General features: G+C 52.2%; 1 protein-coding gene across 1 annotated transcript in view; it reads right to left on the reverse strand.

Moving 5' to 3' along the window:
* Window positions 1–25,085, reverse strand: part of LOC106749600 (Down syndrome cell adhesion molecule-like protein Dscam2) — a 100,241-nt gene extending 75,156 nt beyond the window's left edge. The window contains exon 1 of the mRNA XM_014629248.1: window positions 24,630–25,085. Within this exon, the coding sequence (XP_014484734.1) occupies window positions 24,630–24,657 (28 nt within the window). The 5' untranslated portion in view covers window positions 24,658–25,085. The remainder of the gene's footprint in view (window positions 1–24,629) is intronic.
* Between the last annotated feature and the right edge of the window lie 1,859 nt (window positions 25,086–26,944).

A 26,944-nucleotide genomic window follows, 5' to 3' on the forward strand; every position in this document is an offset into this window, starting at 1 on the left:
GGGGGGGGGGGAAGCGAACGAGCTGGAAGAACGTGTCGGCCGCATCGAGACGATATCGATCTACATGCTCACGTGCGCGCATTGACGCTCTCGACGGGGATTTATGTTAATGGCACTCGACGCTACCTGTTTCATCCCCCTTCCCCTCCGTCCCTGCCAGCCGATATGAAAGTACCGCGAGATCGGGTTAGCCGCTGAAACGACAAAGGACGATGATCTCGCTAGTTCGCGTAATTCGCCGCAATGACTCGACCGACTGTTCGGAATTGTCCCGTTTAGTCGCGCGGCCGGGGTGGGAAGAGTCGGATCGATGTACGCGCGCGTGCACCACGTACGCATACGTACACGCGTGCGGTACACGCGGCTATAACGGGCGGGTGCGGATCCCGCTATGGGGAGGTGGTTGCGCGATAGCCGGGCGACCGGCGATGATTTATGTAGGTCGAGCAGGTGCAATTTGTATCGCGTCAGTTTTTACCGGCCGGGACGAAGCTACGCCGGCTGAGTTATTGCCCGGGCGAGAGTCGTCGTGCTTCTGGAACGACCGGAGTGCGGCGACTTGAAGCGCGCGATTTCGCGTCTCAGCGGCTCTGGGCCGCCGCGCGACTGCATTTACATCTCGGATCTTTTCGTGGCGACGTGGAACAAGCGGGATCTTTCTATCGTCTCCGAAAGAATGATTAAGCAGGCGGGGGACTCCCCGGCCGAGTTAATTTATTTAATCAAGCGAGCAGCTCTCTTTCTCCCTTTTTTCTTCTCCATCTCCCTGATACTCGGTGATGTAAAAGAAGGGGGTGTGTTTGTAGAAGTTGGTATTTTTCGGCAACGCGCCGAATCACTGTACTCTTCTGCGTTCTCGCGGGAGAAATCTTCCCTAATTGATTTCTTTCTCTCTCGGGCAAAGTATCCTTATTCCGGGGAAAAAGATGCGCAAGATACTTCGGGATTTTCACATTCAATGAGAATTCACGCACCGTCTCGGGGCAGCGGATTTTTCGGAAGTTGCCCTCGCCTTTTCCCACACCGGGCGGGACTCGTTCTGGGGTCTACCCGGCTGAAGAAGAAAATGAAAAAAGAAAGGGGGGAAAAGCGCTACGCAGTAGCAAAAAAAAAAAAGGAAAGAGAAGAGAAGAAGATATCGCGGAATTCCCGATTTAATCTCCATCTGCGTCTAAATGAGGCAGCCTCGGAAATGCTCGGCCGAGCGGACGAGGAGGGCGAGTTTCAAGGGTGAGCAAGGGCGCACTCGATGAGCCGGGGCGACATCGTGTAAATTCATTTTCTCCGGGGTTCATCCTATCTCGGATTTAGCCGTGCGCCGTGACGGGAATGCCGGGGCGGTCGGCCGCTGCTCCTCGGTGGCCAAGTTCCGTGAGCCCCGGCCGGATGGGACACGGTCGCTTTTGGCTTGGAGCCCCGTTGTTTAAAGGAGCCGAGGTGGTTGAAACGGGACCCGGGTCGGACGATATTACTACCCATCGAGTCGAGCGCTCGCGGTAGTAATGTCGCGCTAATTCGCAGTCTCGCTCTCCGCCGGGGAATATTACTGTCTGCCGAGTGCTTTTGGCAGGGTTTGAATCGCACTGCTCTCTCGCGAGATCCCACCTACGACGACGACACGATCTCCGTAACGGCGAGTGAACAAGAGAGAGGGAAGAGAGAAGAGAATGCGAGACTCGCGCGCGCGCAAGGTCCTCCTCTACTACCGTTTATTATTGTCGTGCGCGATTAATTCGTGTTTCTAATTGAAGCGAGTCCTAATGCATATGTACGCGGCAGCGCAGAATAATGCGCCGATGGCTAGACTAACGCTTGATACAGAGATCGCCGGATTATTAGATTTGCGTGAATTCGTACGTGCGAGTCGGCCCGCGCGCAAATGGAATCCCGTCGGCCGATGGATCCCCGATGGACGCGCAGATTTAACGACGCATCTCGTCCGAAGTCGTCATTTCCAACGACTCGTAATTATTCGATACGCCATTCAGTTAATGATACAATGAACGGCGCATAGAGGCCGTGTTGTTGATGGATCTCGCTGGTGTTTATAGTGTGTCGTTAGATCAGATTCGGGAAACGCGCTCTACCAAACGGGGCGCGTCGACGCGCGATATTTTGACGCCAGACACCGCGAATCACGACGCTCAATTTCCAGGACAGCCGGTCCCAGCGAATTCGACGGAGTCCGTCCGCACACGTCCCGTATAGAACGCGTATTCGCGAAGACGGCCGACGCGCCGGCATTCACGCGTCGGATAATGTAATAGTCGGACGCGCGATATAACTTCGCGCGACAATTCTGCGGATCCAAATACAGCGCGCGCGGCATTGTCTCGATCGCGAGATTGACTTTGGAAATTTACAGCCGCGCGGCTACCAATGCGACGTGCGGGGCTATTGACTTCGTGTAACGGTCCGTTTCGCGCGTATCTGCAATGGAATCACCCTCGTCGCGCCGCCTCCTCTCGTTCATTGAGTCCTTCAGCGTGATAAGGGTGGTGAATGCCGAGGAGCGCGCGGGGGACGGTGAAACGCGACGAGTACCTCGTCGCGGGCGTGGTTGAATCGGGGGAATAGAAATCGCTACGGAATCGTTCGGCGCGGAGTTTGCTGGAATTAATCGAATGAAAATGCCGCGGATCGCGGTTTCTTAGCTTCCTTCGCGCGACCTTCGCTCTTCCGCGCCGCTGCGCCCGCTTTCCCTCGATTCCACCGACTCGCAGCTCGGGGGCACGCCGTGGTCTTCGTATCCTCTCGATCGACGCTTCCCCGTTTCCGACGCTCCACCGTCCCGAGATACATTTCGCGCCTCGTCCGCGCGCGGACCTTCCGACGAAAATAGCCAGCGCGATCATCGATTAAAAACGACCGGGACGACGTGCGGTGTTAATAAATCAACGTCTCGCTCAGCTCGATCGATTTCGCAGTCGTGCGGCAAGACGGCGAGAGGAGTCTGCGTCACCCCCGGTAGCGTTCGGCGCGCAAAACGCGACGGAGTCCGACGGCGATCGGACAATGACGTCTTCCAGAACAATTCATTGTTTCAAGGAACCTCGTTCGCGCTCACGAGTCTCGCTGGCGGTGGCGCATCCCCGCGACACAACCCCGCCGATTTTCCCTCGGCGCCCCTCCCCGCCGCCGGTTCCGTTCTCCACCCCTTACGGTTCGTTGCCGCGGGCCGTCTCATTGAATACACGCGGGGACAATGTAGTCTGCACAATACCGGTGTCAGCCGGAAATGACGCCACGCGGAGGACTACGCGCGCAGGCGAGCCTCGCGAATTGCCGGTGTTAATGCACCCGGCGACTCCAATACACGTAAACGTACACACGCACGCAGGCGAGCCTCCCGTGTCTCCGCTTTTTGAGCGAGACGACGACGCGTGAAATTATTGGCAGACGCGTGACGCATACGCCTTAGTCGCCGGTGCTTGAAATTCGGGGCGGCAAGGTGCGCGTGTTCTCTCGCCTCCCCTCTTCTCCTTCCCCGTTCTTCCCCGTTCTTTCGAGATTATTGCAACGGTGGATTGTTAGCAACTTGCGGCACGCTTGGTTCACGGTAGACTTGACTTGTAATTTTTGGCACGAGCAAACACGACGCGGCTTAGCGGGGAGAAGCGTCGCTACGAGCACATGGACTCGATCAATTTCCTCGAGCGAAATTTCATTCGACAAGCAGAGCGACAGCCGGGTCACTCGAGTTCAAGTTTTTCACTCGTACAGAGTGAATCCTCCATTCCGAATAGCCGAGTGAACATTTTCATTCGAAATTGAAGAGTCAATCTGCTTATTTTCACGTCGCAAAAGCCAATTTATTCTAAACGATTGAAACACTCGCTCGTATGAGAAAAGAAATCCACTTTCTGTTTGAGATCAAGATTCATTCTTGTTTGTTACGAGTGACAGTACTTTTGTTGTTCCTTCGAGTTTTCAGATTTCGCTGCAGGATATTTGGAGAGTGCACGAAGATATTTAATAATGACTTTGCACGAAGTCAAACGAGCGTATTTAAACAAGACTATTTAGAGAAGAAGGATATTTCATTGTAAATATCAATTTCACCGAATTCCCCGTTCTGAATCAACGAGTGAATATTTTTATCCGAAATTGAATAATTAGTCCGCTGTATTCCACGCGTCGCGACGCGCCGAGGCCGAAGAATCAATTCACTCCGATCGAATGAAACATTCACGTGAAAAAAGAATCCACTTTTTCGTTTGAAGATTCATTCTTGTTGTGACGAGTGGCGGTGTTTTCCTTATTCCTTCAAGTTTTCATCGATATTTCGCTGCAGGACACTTGGAGAGTATAAGAAATCATATAAGAAGACATATAAGGAAAGATATAGGAAGACATTTGATAATAACTTTACACGAGGTGAAAGTAGCGTAAAGTATTAACTGAAGATATCTTATATACGATACGCGTGAAAGGACTATTTAGAGAAGAAGAATGTTTCAAGGTAAATATTAATCTCGGGAAATCGCCTTGGGGTCATGGGAAAGCGCGTGGTGGCACGATTGCGCGAGCTCACGAGGAGCGAGGCGTCTCGACGGTCATCGGGACGCTACAAGTAGTCCGTGACGTGTTCGCTTTCATCCGTGTATTCCTAGCGAGATCGTCGCCCTCGGCTCGCGTATCGATCACGCCGGCTAAGACAAAACTCGCGCCGGCCGATCAAGGTTTTAAGAGAGAAGCGGCCGTCGGAAAGTGGGCCACGAAAACAAACCGGGGAGGAGGGGTTAACACGAGATCCTGCGCGCGGCAAACTGTTGCTACGTCCTCCACGTAGGACGTACGTACACGCCGGACGCTTTGTTTGCGATGGAGGTACGGTTTATGCGATCGGTAAAGCCGGGAGAGCTGCTTCCGCAACACCGTTGGTTCACCGACGTCCAAGATGAAAAATAAACGGCGACGGCGGACGCGAAAACAGATATATATGTTTTAGGACGCCGAAGACGATATCCCGTAAGAAATGGTCGCCCGGGAAGAATAATAGCACCGCGACGATAAGAACTATAAGAGGAAGAAACGCGTATAAGAAGACGTGCGCGGTTGCTTTCACGTTGTTCACCCCGACGGCTCATCAATCGTGACGCTCTCACGATTTAAGACAATTTGACGAAATATAACAAATACGTGGCGCGTCTCGTTCTTGCTTCAACGTCCGTTGAAAACCGATTTTCGTCTCATTTGTATTTATGGATTTGCGAAAGTTCATATTTATAGCCAGATTTCTCTTGCTAAAATAATAATATAATGATAAATGTAGCATCATAATGATACGGTAATTAGTAATAACAAACAGTGAACGTTCAATCAAAGTAACTGCCATCGTTATTTCATACTTTTCTCCACCTTTCAGCTAACTGTCCGCTGTTTCGCCGTTCGTAAGACGGCTCATCTTCTGAACTAATGAAATTATCGACGGTCCGACGGATTTCGCAAGCTCCCGGCGTTGTTGTTGCGTAAGCTCAAGGGCCGAGGAGAGTATTACAAGGCTGCGAATTGAAATAAATTATTGCAGTATCGAGCATCGCACGCGAGAAAGGACAAAGTAACAGAACGAAGAAAGACAGACATTCGAGCAGCGGGAGGAGGCAGAGCAAAGATCGCAACGAGGCAAAGAAGAAACGACGTCTCTCGGGACGCGATCGGGCGCCTCGAAGCGAACGATATTGCTCCTTCTCGGCGGGAGGATGCTTCGGGTGATGCTATACAACCCACCCTCTCTCGCCTGGCTTCCGGCACGGACACGGGGGAAGCGGATAAAAAGATTACACGAGCAAATACGCGACCGTGGCGAATCCACGGTCGGTCGAACGGACCAACGCGGCCAGATAGAAATCTTTCGCTCGCTCTTTAAGCGGTAAACAGGAAACGGAATTCCCGCCGCCGCCGTCGCCGTTGATGCATCGATCGACTCGTTAATTCCCTCTCTTCGAGTCGCGAAGATAAGCGCATTCAACTGAAATAATAACGCGACTTTAATGGCCCGATGATCTCCGCGCGAGACACCTGAAGCGGAGACCACGAGATGAAGAGAGAGCAATTTCTCCTGAAGAAACCGTCTTTCCCCACATACACACTCACACTCGTGTCGCGCGCTAGATCGCGAAAAATAAAATTCACCGCAGGTCGCGCATCTGGAGACGTCGATAATTCCCGAGGATGAAAATAGCCTTAATAGGGATGCATCAATGCGGACGAATAACAAAATCATGTTTTCCTCCCCGAAAATACGAAGCGGCTTCTCTCGTCGCGGCGCATCCCTGCGCATTTTGGAGCGAACAAGCGGGAATAATATCGAATATCGGTTGCTCTTCGCTGCCGTGACTGTATCCACGGCTTCTTCGCATTCGGGGGCATTGCGTCGTCGTTCCTCTTCAACAGACGTCCGTTTGTCGCGGAAGATTTATAGAATTTATCTGCTCAGCGGGGAGGAAGCTTCGCTCCGCCGATACGTTTCTTATCAATAACGATGTCGCGTAACATACACCGAACGCGGTATTTTGATATTGGGAGCTCTCGAGTTACGCTCTCTCCCTCTTTCATTCTCCATTCGGGTGATACGATTTTCCCCGATGTGCCGTAAGGCTCTTAAGGTGTACGTTACTCGACATGCCGCACAAAGACATCTCGGAAATCTCTCTACGGAATAGGACGATTCTCTTAACGTCCAGCTGACGTAAATTTTTAATATTTCACGAAGAGTCTTTCTCCCCGGAATGACGGTAAGACGGTAAGGGAAGGGGAGTGGCGGAGGGAACAAGATGCTACGAAATCCTCCACGAGAGCGTAATGGTCCCGTTCGATACGTCGAATAAGAGCGCAAGCACGCTGTTGCGCACTGTGTGTCTCCGTAAATTTATATCGCGCGCGGCCAAGGCTCGTATATTCTTGCAGGATCAGAGGAGCACCGGCGTCGGCGGTACCGGCGGTACCGGCCCCGCAGCATCCCGTGAATCCTTAGGATTTATGAAAGGTCGTTCCCCACTGTTCCAATCTCGCTCGTCGGGACGCGGAACGTCAAGGATGGTTGATCACGTCGTTTCCGCGCTGACCACTCGGTGGATCCGAGTCAAGAGCGAATTCCGGCCGTTAATAATCGTCCCCGTCTGTCCGTCCGTCTCGACAAACGCGCGAATTAAGATGCCAGTATAGCGCGGTATAAAGTTCGAGGCTCGGGGATTCCGCTCTAGAAATCCGGTATCGCGATTAGTTTTCGCGACAGAGGTTTTCAGTATGACTGTTTATAAATATTTACTGGAATATTCCATGAATATCCAAAGATATTTAGGTTTCCAATCACCGAGACTGAAATCAAATGTTCACAATTTTCCGAGGTAACGATTTCGAACAACCCTTGCCGATATTCGGTCGAACGGTGGAAAATAATCTTCAAACGTGTATATTCGGCGAATAATCCGCTGGGAGTAGGCGACATATCGTACGATTTTAATGGGCTCGGGAATTCTCCCCGGTCTTCCCGGTAAAATATTAGCATAATCTTTCCCCCCTCCCCCCCCCCCTTTTCGTATGATCTGCAATATCGCGTCGCCAATTTTTATATCTCCCGATGGAAGGTCGGCGCAATCGTAGCGCGACATTTCGCGTTTTCCATCGTCGGATAAACGACGGCCGTTGGGATTTACGTCAGTCCGAGTTTCGAGAGGGTGTTTACGGCGATATTTCGCTATCGTGTGCGCGCACGAATGTCGAGAAGACGTATCCTTTTGATCCACCCTCGCACTCGACGACATGAAAAAAGAAAGAAAGAGAGAGAAAGAGAGAGAATGTACGAGCGAGTGAGGTAGGGAGTGAAGAGGATGCGCCACGGAGGCGTTCTTTACGCTGTGCCTAATATGTATGCGTGATATGGCGCTTTGGCAGAACGAGGGTGGATGGAGGGTGGCAGCAAAAGAAATATTATCCCGATGTCGTGTCAACGACCGAAGCGCGCTTTCACGAACGAAGAAGATTCACGTTGTAAGTTACAAACGCGACTGCCAGGCGGATCAGCGTACGCTTTGTGGTCAAAGCGCGGAATAAATAGTACGGATTCGCCATGAAAACGGACGACTTCCGTATCATTTATTCATCCGGCGGAAATTCAAGATATTTTATTGGGATCAAGCTCACACAAGTAAAACGATTTTTACCTCGCGCTGAATACGATCTCGCATTTAGATAATACCACGAGCGAGCTTAAAAATATATATAAAATAATAGACACACTGAAAATCCAAGTGTGCCATTTTAGCTGAGACGTTTTTTTACACATCTCTTGCATTTTGAATCACATCCTTTAATGCGATTGGTCATGTTAACTTATAATTTAACACGATTAAACGTTTCAAATGACGTGACCCAAAACGGCAAGAAACATGTAGAGTTTCAGTCAAATGTGTCTTTTTTAGATATATATACGTATAAAAATAACACATTTGAATTTGCAATGCAGGTCAAATATCTTTCAAATATCGGTATCTTTATCGATCTGAAATATACGAGGAAGAGAGAAAGGCAGCATAAAGCAGCCTTAGAATCTCGATATTTCATCAAATACACGGTCTAGTTTATTATTAAAGAACTCCCCGGTATGATATGTTCTAGACTATTCCGATCCAAAATTTCCAATCGTATCTTAGACGGACAGCCTCCGAGTTTATGCTCGACGCTTTCCCGTCACGGTCCCCAGCCGAAAAATCTTGGCTTGGGCCTACTTTAGGCGTTCCGAAAAGTCTCAAAGTGACGTGTCGACCGCCCCAGTTTCGCGTCGAGACGGCAATCGGGTCCGCGCGATTCGCGTCTACACGTGTGTGTGATCAGACCGGAAGGTATCTCCCCGGAGACGTTTACATCGGGAAGCGACAAACCGTCGGCAGCGACGGTGTTACTTCGACCGTCGCATCACCACGAGAGACAGGTGGATGGATAGGGAAAGCTGGAGAAGCGAGTGAAGCACAGGCGAGAAATACGTTGCGAGCTGAGAGAACGAGAGAGAAAGGGGAAGCTAGGAAGAGAGAGAGAGAGAGACTAAATGGGGTGTCAAGGGACGGGGAGAAACTCTCGCGGCGTGGCGAGAAATGTATGTACACGAAGAACACGAGAGAAGCAAAAAGAGAGAGAGAGAGAAAGAGAGAGAGAGAGAGAGAGAGAGAGCAGGGGAGGGAGAAAAGGGTCGGCAGAGAGAGATCGGTTATTCCCAGGTGCGCTCGTCGCAGGATCTCGTCGGTGACGTGAGCGTCAGGACTCAGCAGGAGAGAACGGGCGGGCAACGAGAGATATCGAATTTGCGTCGTATTTACTGGAGGAAGGCGTCCGAACACCTTCTTCCGGCGCCTTCGACCCGCCACGTTTCGCGTTTCCTTTTTCTCTCTATCTCTCTCTCTCTCATTCAGGCGACAATCCGTTTCCGGCAGACGGCGACCGCTGGAAAATCGCTGGAACGGCCGTCATTCGTTACCGGCGGCTCACAGCAGTCCCGTTCGCGGCGCTTTATTGCGAACGATTAGGCGGAATTAGGTTAATACCCCGTAATGTTCGCGGTTTCATAATTCACAAGTATTTGCGGTCGTTTGAGTCGAGTCGAGATAGTTATTAATTCTTCGACGCTTTTAGACGCGCTAAACGCGGCGTCGTCGCGGTAATTATTGCCGGGGAAATATATGGGCGTTGCCATCGGAAAGCACTCTTTAGTTCCCTCCGGAGGCGCGCAAATAACTCTCCCGTAATCGACGTCGCCGATCTCTCGAAAGGATGCGGCACGATTGTATCTACAGATGCCATTACCGTAAGAGAAACGTACCCGAGACCGGCACGACGCAATCCCGACCGGCGTGCCCGCCCGTAATCACTTCGTGCGTCGATTCGCGCGAATTTGCAACTGACAGCCCACAACCACCGTCGATCGGTTGTCCGTGGCTCCCGGCTGTGCCACCGAGATTTTCCTAGTCGGAGTGTCGCACCCTCGTCTTTATGCACAGACTCGCGCCCGGGGCCGTCGGTTCCTCGTCGTCGACGACGGCCTTGTCGTCGGGGCACATCCGCGTCACGATCGCCGCTGGCTCTGAATTTAAAGTTACGCCACTGGGCGCCCGGACGCGGGCAGTGGTCGACGAGGGTGGGTGGTGAGTGGGTGGACGGGGGTGAACGGAAGGGCCACGGCTGGAAAGAGAGGTAATGAGAGAGAGTCCAAGAGGGGCATAGTGACAGGAAAGGGGTGGGTCGTTCGAGAGGGCAAGGCGAAACCGTGAGCCATCGACCCGAGAGTCGGTGCTCTCGGGCTCGTTATACACTCTCTCTCGCTCTCCTACAGGAGATGCATCTCGGTTCAGCCGCAGCGGTAGGACGCGGGGAGAGGGAGAAAAAGAGAGATAGCGAGGGGAAGGGGGAAAGAGAGAGAGGAAGAGAGAAAGGCCACATTCACCGCAGGGGCGCACCTCGTCACGGCGAGTGAGCGTGCCACGCGGCACCGCCCTCGCGATGGACGCTGAATTACCTGCAGTTGCAGCGACGCGTGACACTGTTACCGCGATACAACTCTACAGGCCGTTCCGAAAAACGACGGGTCCCGAAAAATCTCGTTCGCAACGCGCGCGGGAAATCCGTCGTTGTGCCTGCGACGCGTTCGTTGTTTATCGACGCGACGGAGTTGTCGCTCTGCGCGACGAGCGCGATGATGGCAGCGCTGCAGCGCGAAATCGAAATTAATTAGGTCGGTAATTTGTCCAGCGGCCCCGCGCTGACCCAATTCGGCCTTTTACAAAGCGAAATGATTATACGAGTGATGGCTCTCTCTCTCGATCTATCTATCTCTCCCTCTCTCATAGTCCTGGGATAAAGACAGAGAGGATCGAACGATTTGGAAAATAATTCATTTCCCAGGGCGTCACGGCGAGCACCCGCGGCAAACTTCTCGCTGGGGGGGAACGTCCGTTTTCTGAAAAGCTTAAGAACGAAGTCCCTCTGACTCTCCCGCCGCGTTTTCCCCCCGGGAACTAAGGAGCTCGTGTTCTCAGCCGTGTCATCAAATGGAGGATCCTTGTTGAGGACTCGAGCGAGTTCGCGATATGCGTCGTTAATGGGTGAAATAGTGACAGAGCGACGGCGCGGGCGCTCTCAGTTTTAGCAATCCCGTGGGTAGTGGCCGCGCCGGCAGTTTCCAGCGAGTTCCCTAATGAAAGATTCAACGTGGCGAGGAGCGCGCGGCAACTCAGACACGAGGAGCGATATATCGTCGGAGCATCGTGTTTCGTCCAATTTGCGATCCTCGCGGTGAGCGGAGCGCCGCCGCCGCGACTCAAAGCGTCGTCGGACGGTGGAGAGACGCGAAGGGGGGGTCGGGGAGGGGAGGAAGAGTCGACTGAGGAGAAGCGGAGAGAACTGTTTTTCGTATTTTATCAAAAGCGTCGTCCATTTTTCAAGCCGAGAGTACCGAGAGAAAGAGAGAGAGAGAGAGAGAGAGAGAAAGAGGAGGAAGAGCGCGCGCCTCGTGGCCGCGGGCGTCGTAGCGCACCGCTCTCGGCGGCGGCGGTATGAATATTAAATGGCGAAAGCGAAGCTCGGCTGAGACCGGGAGGCGAAACGGAGAACGCGGAGGATGAGAGTGGAAGAAAGACTGCGGAGGACAAGACGCTGGAGGGTGGGTCCCTCCACTGGACGTCGTCGTCTCCCTCGTCGCGGAGGAAAAAATCCAGCTTCGCGCCGGAGTCTCCGAGTTTTCGGCTGCGAGCTTACGAGGGGGCGGCGTCCCCCGCAGTAAGTAAACCGTCATTTTCACCTGCGCCCGAACCGCGATAGGGCAGGTGTGGAGAACTAGAGGCTAATTTATTCACGCCTATGCTAATGCGTTTATTAGTAACGTTAAAATATATTCGATTAATTATGACAACATCGATTCTACACATTTTAATGCATTTAATTAATTATGTATTGTAATATTCGGTGTGTGCGTATTTTAATATGATATCACAAATGGTAATCGCGTCGCCGATCGAAACGCGCTTAGGGCAGAGGGGATGGTGCGTGAGTGTGTGCGCGGAGCCCTCGTTGAAATATTTTTCTCCAAACGCGAGATGGAAGAATGCAATTTCGCAGCCGGCCGCTCGGCTCACTTTTCGCCCCGCCACAATCATAGCGTTGAAATAGTTAAGGAACGCGAAATTCGCGCCGCTCACGGCGCATAAACTCGTGTCTTTTCGATGAACGAGGAGGGAATAACCTCCCTATCCTCGCTTTTCCTCCCTCTCGGAGGAGACACCGCGGCGGGGGGGGTTAATGGATATCGAGCGACTCGCGCCGGCTTCGTCTTCCTCGGTCGCTGCTCCTTCTCCAGCTTCTTCTCCGAGGCTGTCAAAGGAGAGGCGCGGCAGGACTGATAGACTGATTTATCCCCATCGCGGATAATGGTGGCGGTACGTGCGGATTGCGATAAGGGTGCCGATCTCACGCGACGTTGAGCGCGCGGTGGCGCGCGGCAATGCGACAATATTAGTTTTCAATGCCGTGGCATTCGTACGCGCGCAGCGCGATCGAGGATTTCAATCTTCGAGGCGGCGAACGATCGATACCGTCGCGACGGCCGGGGAGCGGCGTCGCAGCGCGCCGAAGAAGCGGAACGACGCGTTCGGCGCTGTCGAGGCGTCGGCTCGCTCGGGTATCACACGAATCAATTTCGACGGCCCCTACATATTTAAAGAGAGACGCGAAATATATTTGTTTTTTTTTCGTGAAAATTCAGTTTCGAGATATTCCGACGGTTTTTAGTTATTTTCCGTTCTGCTTGTTTAACGGCGGTAGCAGGTAATAATTTAAATGTTGCCGGGTAACACGGTGCGTACGTGCTCACACGTGTGCACGCTTTATAGATGTGAATAAACCTTCATTTTCATAAAAACGTCGAGTCCCGTGTTTTTCCCCGGCGAGGCAGTCGGAGTAAATATTGCGACGAGGTAACGCACAAAAAGCTACGCAGCAAATATAATAATAAAATTGCGCACGTGTAACAGCAAAATAATACGTCGCATGTCGAGCTGTAGGACGGCGTGGGCGGAGGGGGCGGGGCTCGGGTGCATTAAAACGGTCCCCGATTCAACTGATTACAATCTCGGCGTGTGTGATTTATCGTATGAGCGGATACATTTAGAGATATTTGCACGGCGCACACACCGGAGGATGCACTTTCGTCTAATCCTGAAGGCATATTTATCTTTGAGATAGAGTAGATTACACTGAACACAGGGTTCGCTTTACAACGCGACCGCGACTTCCTCCCGCATTGTATTTGCGCGCCAGCTTTGTAACCAGCTCGCAACGAATATCGCGAAGTAAAACTCCCGGTTTTCGGGTCGTCGAGCGGGTGAATGAATTTTCCGATTAACGCGAGCCCTAGGAGCCGTTAACGCGACTCCAATTTGCGCGTCTCTCCGGATTGAAGCGCACGAGGGTTTTCTACGTACAGGGATATATCCCCAGTAGGCGAGGCCTCGACGTCATTTTCGCGGATAATAGGATCCTTAAAGAGGCCCCCTTTCGGCGCCCTTTTAGACGCCCGTGAGTTTCTCTAAATGGCATTAAGGCGCACCGCGAATTTCAATTTCCCCGTAGGAAAATCGCTCTAATCAGTTTCCCCGGCGGGGGAAGAATCGATAACTTCTAACATCAATTCCGCCCCCCCCCCCTCCCTCTGTAACCTTCCGTCGAGATCTTAATAATGCCATTTAATCGTCCCTCGGCGCACCTCCCTGCCTCTTCTTCCCCATTCGTCTCGATAAAAATCGACGAGCTGAGAATAAACTCCGAGTGAAAGTCTCGGGAAAGTCCCTTTTTTAAATCTGAACTTTCCCCGTGCAAAGATTGACCACTTCTCAATAATCAGGATTCGAGTCGTCGAGCTGTTGAATATTGAGAAACGACTTACCCTCGATACTCTTTTAGCGCGGGGAGAAATTTATTGCAAATTTCGCGAGAACAAGAAAGAGAGGGAGAAAGAGAGGTAGGAGAAAGAAACGCCATTTCCGGAGCACGTCGGGGCACAAATCGTCCGGGTGTCGCCGGTTTTAAATCGCCCGTGGGCGATTCCTTGGCGAGAGGATCCTCGCGAGCGACTTGCCGGCGCAATTATTCGTCCGGCAGCAAGCCGGCGCTCGCAGCCGGGCGATTGAATGCGCGAATAGATGATACGTCGTCCATTCAGCGGAGCGATTAAAGTACCCCTACGGCGTTCGCGCACACTGCACAACTAAACGTATGTAAACACGTTTATCCTGGAATAATTCAGCAGTTAGTGGCGCAACACGCCCGACGTGCGTGGGCTAATTCCGCCGTTAAACGGAGTCGCTAAACAGCGCGTGTACACATTCGAGTCGCGCGCGGCCGCGAGTCGCGCTGATGACACCGGAATTGGGATGAATGAAAGATCACGACGCCGGTCGAATCGCGCGAGCTAACCGTCGGGGATTAAAATCTCAACCGGCGGCGCCTCGTGTCGCGCATCCGCGAAGTCTCGCGCGCGGCCCCGTCGCTGTCGGCACGATTTTCGATGTCGCGTGAGAGATTTCGACGTCCGGATTCGCAGAGCGCAGATTCTCGCTTACCAGTCGTAATCCGGAAACGCGCGGGTGTAAACGCGCTCGCCGTGAAACTCCGCTAATAACGGCGCTCTCGAGTGTGTGCATTATACAGGTCGCGGAGCGCGGACGCGCTGCTTTTAATTCCGCGCGCGTATCCGCACTTTCCTTGTAACCGTTCTTGCCCGATATCACGGCCGAACGATGCAACGCGCGTTGCGCGAGTGTAATGGATTCATCGCCATGCAGATTCGCCCGCTTTATGAGCGTTACATCTTAACTGCCTCTCGCGGGCGCGCGATCGCGGAGAAAATTCCGCGCGCCGGCCGTACAGATTCGAGCCGGCGCGCACTTAACTTCGCGGTGAATTACGACGGCGTGATAAGCGCACGCTTCGGCCCACGCTTGTTCACTATTTCACGTTTTATCGGGTCCCTCGAAACTTTGAATTCGAGATAACGTGCTTCGCAGAAGAGCGTATAAACTAAAAGAAACAAGCTGTTCTTACGAGAAAGTTGCAATCTGCGGTCTCTTCGTGATCAATATTTTCTATAACGACTTCGACTTTCTCCCTCTCTCTCTCTCTCTCTCTTTCATTTCTTTTTTCTTTTTTATTAAGTACGGGCTCCGAAGCACACGCTCCACGAGTCTATTGAAGGGTTCGACGTTGAGCCTGAAGGACATAAGGAGTGCGTATACGCGTCTTTTGTCGCGGCGCTCGAGAGCGCCGATGAAAAGCAATGCCGGCGAATGAAAGTAAACGGCCGGTCCACTCGTCGTGCCAACTGGCGCGCGTGTTTAAAGGCGCGGAGGGGTTTAAAGAGGGCTCGATCGATGGTGCGACGTGGGGAGAAGAAGTCCGGCCCGGTGTTGCTTTCCGGACGAACGGAGGGTGTCGAGGTTCGGCCGTGAACGCCGCTCGCCGATCGGCTCGCCCGTCGGAGTTCCGCCCGCGCGTAAAACCAACGTCGTCCAATGCGAGCCTTAATTTACGATCGCGTATAAATCGCGGCATATAAATTCAAAACTCGGCCCGTCCGTTTTTACGCGCGACGCGGTAAACCGTCGGTCTTTGTTGTCGCACGGCAAAGCTCCGCCGTTCGCGTCGGCTCGTATCGATTTTCGCCGTTTCGCGGAAATTTCAGAGACCGGCGGCCAAACCTGCGTCGCGCCGAGAAGAGTTCGTGTCTGGGCGGGAATTAACGCGTTTTCATCATCTAGGATCAATGATGTTTTCCAGCACATCGTGAACGCTGCGGTCGGTTTTTGATCGAGGGAGGTTTGCCTGGGATATCTCCTGTTCACAAGTAGATAATGACGCGACGTGGTAAGACGCGGTCAGGAAACCTGGTTACGCGCGAGCAAAAATATGTCTGAATATGTCTTCCGCCTTTAATTCGATTTCAAAGTTCATTTACTTAAGGAGAAATAATCTATAAAGCGTCGGATTATATAAGATAAAATTATCATGTTCGAAGGATATTGAATTTTGCGGTGTAACTTTGAAGGGAAACCGTGTGTTAGAAATTGGATGTTCACGGAAGATATATGTAAATATATATCGTGATATTTTTAGTACGTCACGAACGATACGATAGATTTTCGATCACAGGTGCCATAGAAATTTCGATTGAGGTATTCCATTCGTATGAGTAGATAGGGACGTGATGCAGCCAGATATAGCCAAATGTGGCTACGGGGAAAATGAAGCTGTATCTTTTCATATATCCTTTGTTGAATTCGGTAAACAGCAGTCGTTAAAAGATAAAATAATCTATAACAATGTGAAAATACGGAAGCACTCTTAATAAAGAAAATATTCTTATCCGAATAATATTAAATTTCACGAAATAATTCCGAAGAAGCCACGGGTCTTAAAATATTAATGGTTATGAATAATTAATAGTGAATCATGATATTTTTTCGGTGCGTCACGAACGACGCGATAAATTTTCATTCAGAGACACCACAAAAATTTCGATTCATGGTCATTTCGTTCGTGTAAGTAGATAAAGCCGCGACGTAGTCAGACGTGCTAAAATTGCGGTCGCGCGTGAACGGAGGTGCCTCTCATTCATATATTCCGCATTTGATTCGATAAAAGTTTATTTATTTAAAATAAAACGATCTATAAGATGTAAAATTATACAATAGAGAATCATTATCTGGATGACATTAAATTTGACAAAATAACTTCAGAACGTCGCGTAATGGAATATTCAGTCAAAAACATGTATCGTGTAAATTTAGTACGTCATGAACAGAATTTCAAGCACAGGTATCGCAAGAATTTCGATTTGGATATCTCGTTCGTACAAGTAGATAAGACGTAGCATAGTCAGACGTGATAAATTATGACCGCACTTGAGCGGAGATATCTCTTTATATTTCCTGCGTTTAATTCCATAAAAGTTTACTTATTTAAGATAAAACGATCTATAAGATGCTAAATTGTATAAAATAGGAGAAGCATTATCTGACAGGAAATTAAATTTCGCGAAGTAACTTCGGAGGAAGTCGCGTAATGAAACATTCACGCAAGATAAAACGTATATCGTATATATCATGTAATTTTAGTATGTCACGAACGACACATAATAGAATTTCAAATACAAGTATCGCAAGAATTTTTATTTGGATATCTCGTTCGTGTAAGTAGGTAAAGACGCGACATAGTCAGACGCGCGGCCACGCGTGAGCACGTTTGAGATGCACTTTTTCACGTATTTTGCATTTTATTCGATAAAAGTTAATTTATTCAAAATAAAATAATCTACAACATGTGAACTCTTTCTCTCTCTCTCTCTCTCTCTCTTTCTCCCCCTCTCTCTCACCTCCATCTTTCTCTCTTGAAAAGAAGAAGCAATCGTGCGAAGAATATTAAGTTTCGTGAGGTAAGTTCGAAGAAGCCGCGTGTATTGGGTAGTTTATGCTCATGCGAGATATAACGCGAATCGTGATATTTTTAGTGTGTTACTACGATGCGATAGATTTTCGATCATGAATGCCGCGGGAATTTCGATTCGGACATCGCGCTCGTGTAAGTAGATAAAGGCGCGGCGTAGTCAGACGTGGTCACGCGGATACGCCTTTTCATACATTCCGCGTTTACTTCGATAGAAATGAACTTATCCAAGATGACATAACTCATGAAATGCCAACCTCGATAAGAGGAAACGATTATCCATAGGATATTTCATTTGGAGGAGTAACTTCGGGAGAGCCGCGTGGCGGAAAGTAGGTAGGACTACGTCGAGCTCGTAAATGTAGCGGAGGCTTGTGAATCCGCTCATCGATCTCAACTTGCCGCAAGTTCGCTGCGGGCGTTTAAGTGCGCCGCGAAGGGTATTCGGACGTAACCCCAAAAGTTTGATCGGGATAAAGCCGCTGATTGCTTTCACAATTCGCGCTCCCGCGACGTTCCCCGGGACGTCGAGCGCGTCCTCTTCGTCGTGTTTTCGGCGACGATTCGCGAGGATCCGCTTATTCACGTCGAGTTATTAAATTTGCGTCGTCGACCACGCCGGCTACTATCCACGGGACCATCCACGGCGCTCGCCTCTGTTTGCGAGTATCATCGAGCGGGCGAGCGATCGAATAGAACGGGGGAACGAGAGGGGGATGAGTAATAAAGAAACGGGGAGCAGCGTCGTGTCGTACAAGGGAGGAAAAAGCGACGGCGGCGGCGGAGGAGGAGGAGGCACCGGCGACGGAGGTTGGAGTAAGAGAGAGACAGGGATTTCATTATGACTCGGGACAAAATCCTCTCAAAGCGAATCTCTCTCGCGAGAAAGAAGAGCGGCCGCTATAGTTCGCGAGCGCAGCCTGAAATAATCCACCGGCGACGACAAAGTAATTTCAATTGTAAATGCCCGCGCGCGAAACTCGCCTGCTAAGAAACGGCCTGCGCTCGGGGATTCTCGCGCGCTGGACTACGGCGTGACGTATCTTAATCGCTTTTTCACGAGCTCGCCGGTAATACGGACCGAACGCCGCCGCTACGTAAATCCCCAGTTAATTCGGTGATCCTTCTCTTTGACGTTATTTACCATTTACGGGCTGCCGTCGCTTCTCAGTAACAATGTTATATCGCAGAGCGATGCTGAAATTAACGATCTGTTGCCATCGGTAATTCCTTTATATCGCAAATGCTTTTAGAACGTAATAATATCTGTATCGAGATTAACGTTTAAATTCGTATGTTAATGCATTACGCGTTCATTAAAGACAATTAACATTTACGTATTAATTAACTCGCCTCGCGTGTACTCGCACGGGAAACATTACCACGGTAAATGTCAATTTGCTGCTTTTCTCGGATTAGCAGAGCCGAGCGAGATGAGCGTGTCGACGGTGGTTCGCGCGTGTCCCGAGGAAAACATCCAATTGCATCGTTACCGGGGGATACCCGGGCGATAAATGACAGCGTCCCGCGTACCCTTTTCAATCTAAGCATCCCTACTCACGACACGTGTGATCGACAGATTACAAACGGATCGTATATATATCCGTCACCTATATATCATCATGTCCGCCTATATCGGTCACTAAAGCCCTTCTTCGCGCTTCTGGCATTCCAATAACGCGTGCGAGATCGCGGAACGTAAACGGCAGCCGAGAGAGATTGAAAGCTCCCTGCGATCCTACCTCGGTAACGCGGGGGTGGGCGCCGGCAAGTTCGGAAAGTAGAGGAAGACGAGAATGCCCGTGGAGAGAGCGGGCGAAAGAGGGTGAAAGACGGATGGATAGAGACCGAAAGAGAGAGAACGACGTATATATAGGACGAACATCGTAACTCGCATAGGAACCAGAAGGCTCATAGTTACAAGCCCTCGTGCTTCCTCTTTCCCTCTTCTCCGCCACCTCCCCCGAAAACCCTTCATCGCTTCACGCTTCGACCTGGACTCGCAGCGCCGGTCTCTCACGGCAATACGAATCAGTTTCCCCCGAGTTTATATTCATAACGAATAAATTATTCAGCCCGGTGCCGGGATTCCACCCGTCGGGATACGTAGAGGTCCTACGTAGGCCCGTCACGTCGGCCCGCATTATCCACCTAATCGGGGAACGTGCCGGCGAAAGAGCCGGGCACCTCTTTTCCGCCATCGCCATGAGCGAGCGCACTTCGCCGGTCGATAGAAACCGGTCTGGATCCCGACCGGTTATTTCCATCGTCGTCCGATGGGACGAAAGTTAACGAAAATGGACTTTTCGTGTATATCGTTTCGTGCGTATCAGCTTTCGCCGCTGCAATTGCCGCGGAACCGGGAGTATCGTATAAATACTTCTCCCTGAGCAACCGAGCCGAGGCTTCCATTACAAAGGGGTAATTTCGCTGCGGAGAAGTAAGGAGAAACGTTATTTACTTTGCATGAAAATACGACGTGGAAGCCACCGCCGCGTTGTGGAGGCTGGTATCGGTATCCTTCCCGGGGAAACGGAGGAGCGAATTAATGATTCTCACTCTCTGTTTGTACCGAAACAACCTGACGGCGCGCAACGCGGTTATACGCGGCGACCACGTAGACAAACTGCTCCTCGGTCACCATTGGTGACTCGATTACGAAAAAAGAAAGAAAACCCTACATTACTACTACATCCTTCTTCAAACAATTTCGCGTGCAAAGTCCGCGCAAAGGATTAATAGGGGCTGCGGCCGGGACGAATGTTGAGGAAAATATCAGCTCTGGACTCGCTCGCTCGCGTCGGAAAATCCGCGCGCCGAGCACACCGGCCTTTCCGAGTGAGAAATAATTAGCAGGCTTCGTCACCGGGCACGTACATCCCCGTTGCAACGCGTCCGTCCTCGCGGAAGCGAATATCGCGCGGGCGTTCGTTGCAGCGCCGAAAAGTGCGACCCACCCGGGTGCGATCCGGGTTAAAAGCGCAGTTAAAACGACAGGAATGTAGCTTGCGCGAATAGCGAAACGGCCGGGCCGCTGCGTCGGTGGATGCGTTAACGCTAACCGCGGTTAACCGAATCTTCCTGTGCTATTGCAGGTGGAACCAACGGCAGCGGCGGTGGCGGCGGTGGTGGTCGGTCAGAAAGCGGTTAGCAAATCGCTGGATACGGTTCGGGCTCGAGCGAGTGTATTAAATTGACTTTGCGAAACGACCGCGAGGCCGAAAGAATAATCCCGGCGGTTCGAGCTGAATGGCGCGTTAATTGAGAATCGCGCGCGGTAAGAAGTCTATTTGATTCGCGTTTGAATTTCTCAATCGTCGGGGAACGCCGGGGTCGCCGGCGGGAACTCGGATTAATTCCCAAGAAGACGCTCGCGCGCGGAAGAGAAACTGAAACTCGCTCCTTCTCTCCCCGGTTGCGCTTCGCGAGGATTTCCCGCGCGGACCGACATTTACATTTCGCCCGCCCCGGAAACTTTCGACTTCCTCCGTTCTCTCTCGCCCGCCGCATTTCACCACTTTTCGTCCGGCGCTCCAGCCTCCACCTTCTTAATTACAGTCCGCTGTGCGGTCCGTCCGGACCTTCGCCGCGATTATCGAGCAGCCTTTCACGAGAGCAGAATTACACGACGCATTGTTGCGCACGGGTATGCGCGCGTTACCCCTCTCTAAAGAGGAGGGCCGATAAGACGAGGCGCGAGAGCGGTCGAACGGCTCACCTACTTATCTCTAATTTCGCGCGATGTGTTCCTGCTGGCCGACAAAGCCGTGATTAAAGGTTTACTTAGTCATTAAAATATTCCATTAACGCCGGGCGCGCACCTCCCGTAGATTCGGGCGAGAACGTCGCCGAAGGGAAAGGTGGGGCGAGAGGGAAAGAGTAGAGAGAGAGAGAGAGAGAAAGACTGCGATGTTAACCTGGTGGAAGCGAAGGAGGAGCCTTATTAAGGGTGACTCTTCCGCTTGCCTGAGCGCTTAAATTTCAGAACGTCGTTCCACGAAACACGGACGACATCGTTAAGGCACGGCCGTCGAGATTAAAGGCTTTCCCGGATTCGAGAGATTTCAAGTCCGGGATTGTCCGCAATTAGTGCGGGATGAGGGGGCAAGGCGACGGTGGCGTCGGCAACGACGACAACGACGACGATGAAGAAGAAGAAGAAGAAGACGGCGACAGCGAGCTCCTTCAGGAAACTACAGAAAGCTTCCTGCGCCGGGGCAAAAGAAAGTAGGGACGTTAACGAGAGGAATCTTAAGATGCGTCGCGATCGTTATCGACCCTTCTTCTCCCTCCGACCGGTGTCTGAGGGATGATTGCACTCGCTGCCGCCAGACAAACGTACAGCAAACCCCGAGGTAGACGTCGAGAAGCTCGTAATTGATAGTTTCCTTGTACGCGCTCCCCGCGTCTCGAGTTTACCGTCTTTATGTATCATTAAGGGAGTTATTATACTAGACGGACGATATACAATCGACTCTCTCTCTCTCTCTCTCTCTCTAGCTCACTCGCTCAACCCTACTCTAATCTCTATCTCTGCTCTCTCGCGATTAATCGCCATTCCTAAGCGAGATAAACGAGAGGAACTCGGAGGCCGGAGTTTTTTACACATATATATATACATATATATTTTTTTATACAACACTCTCTCACGCGAAAGCGGAGTTTTTCGTCGACCCGAATAATTACATCTCCAATACATCTCGCTCGCGGATTGAACGAACGTCGAACGGGATAATTTAACGCTCGTCGATATTACGGTGCGCGATTCATTTCGGTCGGAACATGTTTCCCTTTCCCCCACGGTGCGCTTCGTTAAATAAGGCAGAGACGTCTCATTTTACCGTAATGGCATTATTACACCGAGTATTATTTTAATGTGCAAACAAAGCGCCAAGTAATGACAGGAATTGAGAAATTACTCGCTCCGCGCTCGGATATTCGTGTTTTTCAGCAGACGGGAGAGCAATATGGACCTCGGCAGCGCGGAACAACATATTTTTAGACTATTATTCTTACATCCGTCCGTTTGTTTTTCAATCATCCGTTTCCTTCGGGACGAGCACACCTCGCCACAGCTAGCCGCTGTCGAATTCCATAAAACGCACGGAAGACAGGAGGGGGGGAGGGTAACACGGGGAGAAATGTTTTAATTTCGAGGATATTATCGGGCTAACGCGCTTCCACCGGCCGGAAATCCCTCCGACTTTCTTTTCCCGTCCGACATTCTTCCTTCGTTGCCTGAACGACCCCCGGGGATGCGCGCGAGTCCTCGAGACTCAGATGCGAAGCAACCTCCAGCAGGACACCCGGTGTACCCCCTCTGCTATCGGGATCGCGCGATTTTCCATTGACCGCGCGGAATATTCCGCGCGTTCATGCGCGATCCGCGAGTTTCACTCGGTTTCCTTTCAATCGGACAACGGGCTTGTTACCGTGCAGTTTCGCGAATTAGATTTCCGCGAATGTCACGTGCGCGAGGGGCCGCTCTATCTCGTTTCCAGCGCGAAACTTTTCGAAGCGCACACGGCGCTATAGACCACGGGCGACGGCGGCGGGAACGGCAGACGATATACACACACGCGCCCACGTCCGCCCCCCGTCGCCGTGTGTCACACGCGCGTTTACGCAGGAAGTTGGACGGTCGTTGAAATTGTTTCCACGGGGAAAATAGCTGGTATGGACGTGTGCGGTAACCGCGATAGCGCGCGCGCGCGGACGCTCGCATTCGTTCCCCGTCGCGGCGCGAAACTTTCGCCTCCGCGCAAATTTACGCCGCGATACACTTCGATCGCTTCAATTACGACGACTGCCTCGACACGTCGCGCTGTGGGAAGCATGTGTATGTGTGTGTCTCGCTGCCTGAAACCGCTATGGATGCAGTGAGCTTTTTTAGCGTGACGTAAGCTCTTGTATGTGGGACGCCCTACGCGCGCTGACTTTGCGTTGTTCTCCCTCGAGAAAGAGAGAGAGAGAGAGACACGTGTGTGTGCGACTTTGCCGTCGGCGAAGCCGGAATTTCTCCAAGACGGGGATTGTCGCGTGGGGAGCGCGAGTCGCTCACTTGGCACCGAATGCCGAACTCAAAAGTTCACCGTATCCGCGGCGCGGTATGCCAAGCCCGCGCGCGCGTAATGCACGTCTTGGGGAAACAGAATGTGCGGTGTGCGCGCGGTGTTCCGCGAGTCACGTGTACGGCGGATCGTAAAGTAAATCCGAGACGGAAATTCGCCTGGCACCGAGAACGGAACTCCCGGACGTGCGGAGGCTGCGTCCCAGTGAGGAATGTTTTTTAATAAAGCACCGGTGAGGCCCAGCTTGTAGCGACGGGGAGCGCTCGAAATTCCCGTCGTAAAGTATCAATCAGCCCCGGCAGCCTCTGCGTCCGTGCCAGACCTGTGTGCGCACTTCCTCCCTACGAAGAGGGGAAAGAAAGAATCACGTCCTTCCGGGCGGGATTCGAGATTTAATCGAAAACCGAAAGGGATAACGACGGGCAGCCGTCGGACGACGTCGAGCGCACATTTCCGGCCGACTAAAACCCGGCAGAGAACGAAGAGAGAAAATCCTCTCCCGCCGCTATCGCGAGAGATAAAAGTTCGGGAAACGAGCGGAATTTTATCCAACGCACGAGTCTCCTCGGAGATACGAAATACACGTAACGCACAGTTCGACGTGTTGTACGGTTTTATACGGATGAAAAATCATTATTTCACCGTCGTGTTTTCAATTCGCCGATGCGAGAGTTACAATTCACTCTTCCCTACCCGGACGCCGGTTACCATCGCCGATGTTGCCGTTAATCTCTATTACTTCAACTTCCATTCACCCTGTTTGTATCGTAAGGCAGAGCTACGGTTTAGAGCGCAACAGTGAGCGATTAATTCGCAATCGAGTGATTTAGACCGGCGGAGCAATCACTAGTCGACTTAAAGAATCCTCCTTGACCGCTTTATGCGCTTATCCCGCGCGCATTTCGCAGCGCCCGCTCCCGGTTCTCACTTTTTCCACTGCCGATGGACTCGCGACTCTCGAATGTAACGAGGAAAATAACGAGAGAATCGCGTCGGGGGTGGCGGAAAAAAGAGAGAATGATCGAGAGAGAGAGAGAGAGAGAGAGAGAGAGAAGATTTCGATGACGAACGAATTACCTGCGAAGATTAGGCAGCGGGCCAGCATCCTTCGATCCTGTGGTCGAATCCTGCGCTCGGCCGAGCTCGACGCCTGGTACCCGCAAGAAGAAGACGGAAAACGACGAGACGATGCACGCTCGCCGGCTTCAGCCGTCACCCTGGGCCACTCGGTCTACGGCGTCGTCCGGTCGCGTCGCCGTCGTTCTCGTCGTCGTCGTCGGCGACGTGCACGACACGCTGGAACCTGGTGGCCGACGACGAGGACGAGCAGCGTGGTCGCGGTGTCGACGGCGATGCTGGGAGTGCACGCGGTGCATACGCGGCGCGCGGCCAGTCTAAGCCGGCGTAGATATCGGTCGGAGGACGCGAGGGTCGGCGAGGGGGTCGGTGGTGCGGGACGAGGGGGGCGAGGGAGAAGGAGGAGGAGGACACAAGTAAGTAGTAGACCCGAGAGCGAAGAGGTCCGGCGGAAAACGCGGCGCGTCTACTACCCTCGCGACGAGAGTCTTTGGCCTCCGGCACCGCCGGCCACGACTGATCCGCGCCGGGTAACCCCTGCGAGTGCCCGGGCGCATGCGTGCCACCCTCTCTACGCGCCCTCTCTCGCCCCCGTCCGGTCCCTCTCTCCGCGCGGGGTGGTTGCCCCTCTTCGCGAAATCCTTCTCGTTCTCGCGCGTCACCTCGGCCGCTCGCTCGCTCCCTCCGGTTTCCGCCGAGAGGGTGTCGGTGGGCGGCTGGTAGGTGTGTAGGTGGTAGGTGGATGGAGGTACAGGTGCTAGGACGGAGGGTGGAGGGAACGCACTCTCGCACGCACGACGAGATAGCGTTCTCGAATAGCGGACGTGATTTAGCCATTTACCGGAAGTGCTGCTGTTGCTGCAGCTGCTTAGGAAACGTTAGCGGGGAAAGTAAACGCGTCGTGATCCCCCCCTCCCCGTCGTCGAGATCAGCCCCAGGTCGTATCGCGTGATCGCCGTCGCCGAGACACACGGTTACCTCTGACTGATCGTTACTCGTTGGATTAACCGGCTACCAACACCGAGAGAGAGAGAGAGAGAGAGAGATTTATTATCCGCGCTTTACTCATGAGATTCCCTATCTTTATCCGCGCCTTGTCCGCGCAATAGACTATATTACGGCCGTGTTCTCAGCCGAGGAGCCCACTCGCTCTCTCGCAAGCTGATTCCCGTCGAGAGGGTTGGTAGACGGCTCGATAGGTAAGTACAGGTGGCACGAAGAACGGAAGGAGAAGACGCGCTCGCAGACACGGAGCCCATCGCCGCGAGGAGATAGCGTCCTCCAATACCGTACGGTATTTAACCGCTCGCTGAATGGCGCTCGGTAACCGCGCGGAGAATGTTACTTGCTAAGAGCCGCATCGTAATTTTCTTGTTGCACACGTAGCCTCGGGTTCTGTTACGTCAACTGCGCGGCCGGTTATCTGCGATTGGCTATCACTTTCTAGATTGCAACCGCGCCGGCGAAGGTAATCTATCCATCCGGCGGTGTGCCAGATTCGCTTCTTTATGATATTAGATTATATTAGATTTTAGCAGCGCGGGCGGTCACGCGCGCGCGAGCACGCGGCAGACACGTCGTGGAGATGATAGACGTGCGCTGGATAGAGAAATGAAAAATTCAAATTCGGATATTGCGTAAAAGCCATTGTCGGGAATTTTACTCCGCGCACGGTCGGCCGGGCGAAACTGTCGGGTGTAAATAATAGAGATCGCGCGAATGAGTGATAATTTTTCGTTGATCGGAGCACGCGCGCCAAACGCGATTTTCTATTTTCGCAGTCCGTTTCGCGTCTTCCATCCTTCCACCGTCGCCCCTTCATCCCTGTCCGACTGACTGATGCGTGCACACGAACAACGCGACGCGACAGATATATTTGCATTCGCGTAGAATTTCTTTAGGCGAGGCGGTTAAACGCGTTTGCAAGGCTCACCGGGACGCGAATAGTCATTCTTCGGTCGCCGGTATTTGTCGAGGCGAATTTTCACGCGGGGAAGAACGAACGAATGAACGAGCGAACGAATGGACGGACGGACGGGGCCGGGAGAAGGTGAAAGGATAGAAGGGCGAGGCGCAGGTGTCACAAAGGACGAAAGGGAGTAGTGTTCACATTCCGTATACGCGCCAAGCTCTCGGCGACATTATTCCGCGCATAATGCCCGCGCGCGCGCATAAATTACCCGCGAAACCGCGGAGCGTCTATGCATTTCCGACTGCCGCGCGTTATACCGTACCGGCACAAACGTTGTCTTGCGACGCTCGTCTGCTCGAATCACCACTCTCATTAATTAGCCCCCCCCCCCCCCCCCCCCCCC

Source organism: Dinoponera quadriceps, unplaced genomic scaffold (assembly GCF_001313825.1).
Source record: "Dinoponera quadriceps isolate SergipeBrazil2010 unplaced genomic scaffold, ASM131382v1 scaffold4009, whole genome shotgun sequence".
In the NCBI taxonomy this organism is placed as follows: domain Eukaryota; kingdom Metazoa; phylum Arthropoda; class Insecta; order Hymenoptera; family Formicidae; genus Dinoponera; species Dinoponera quadriceps.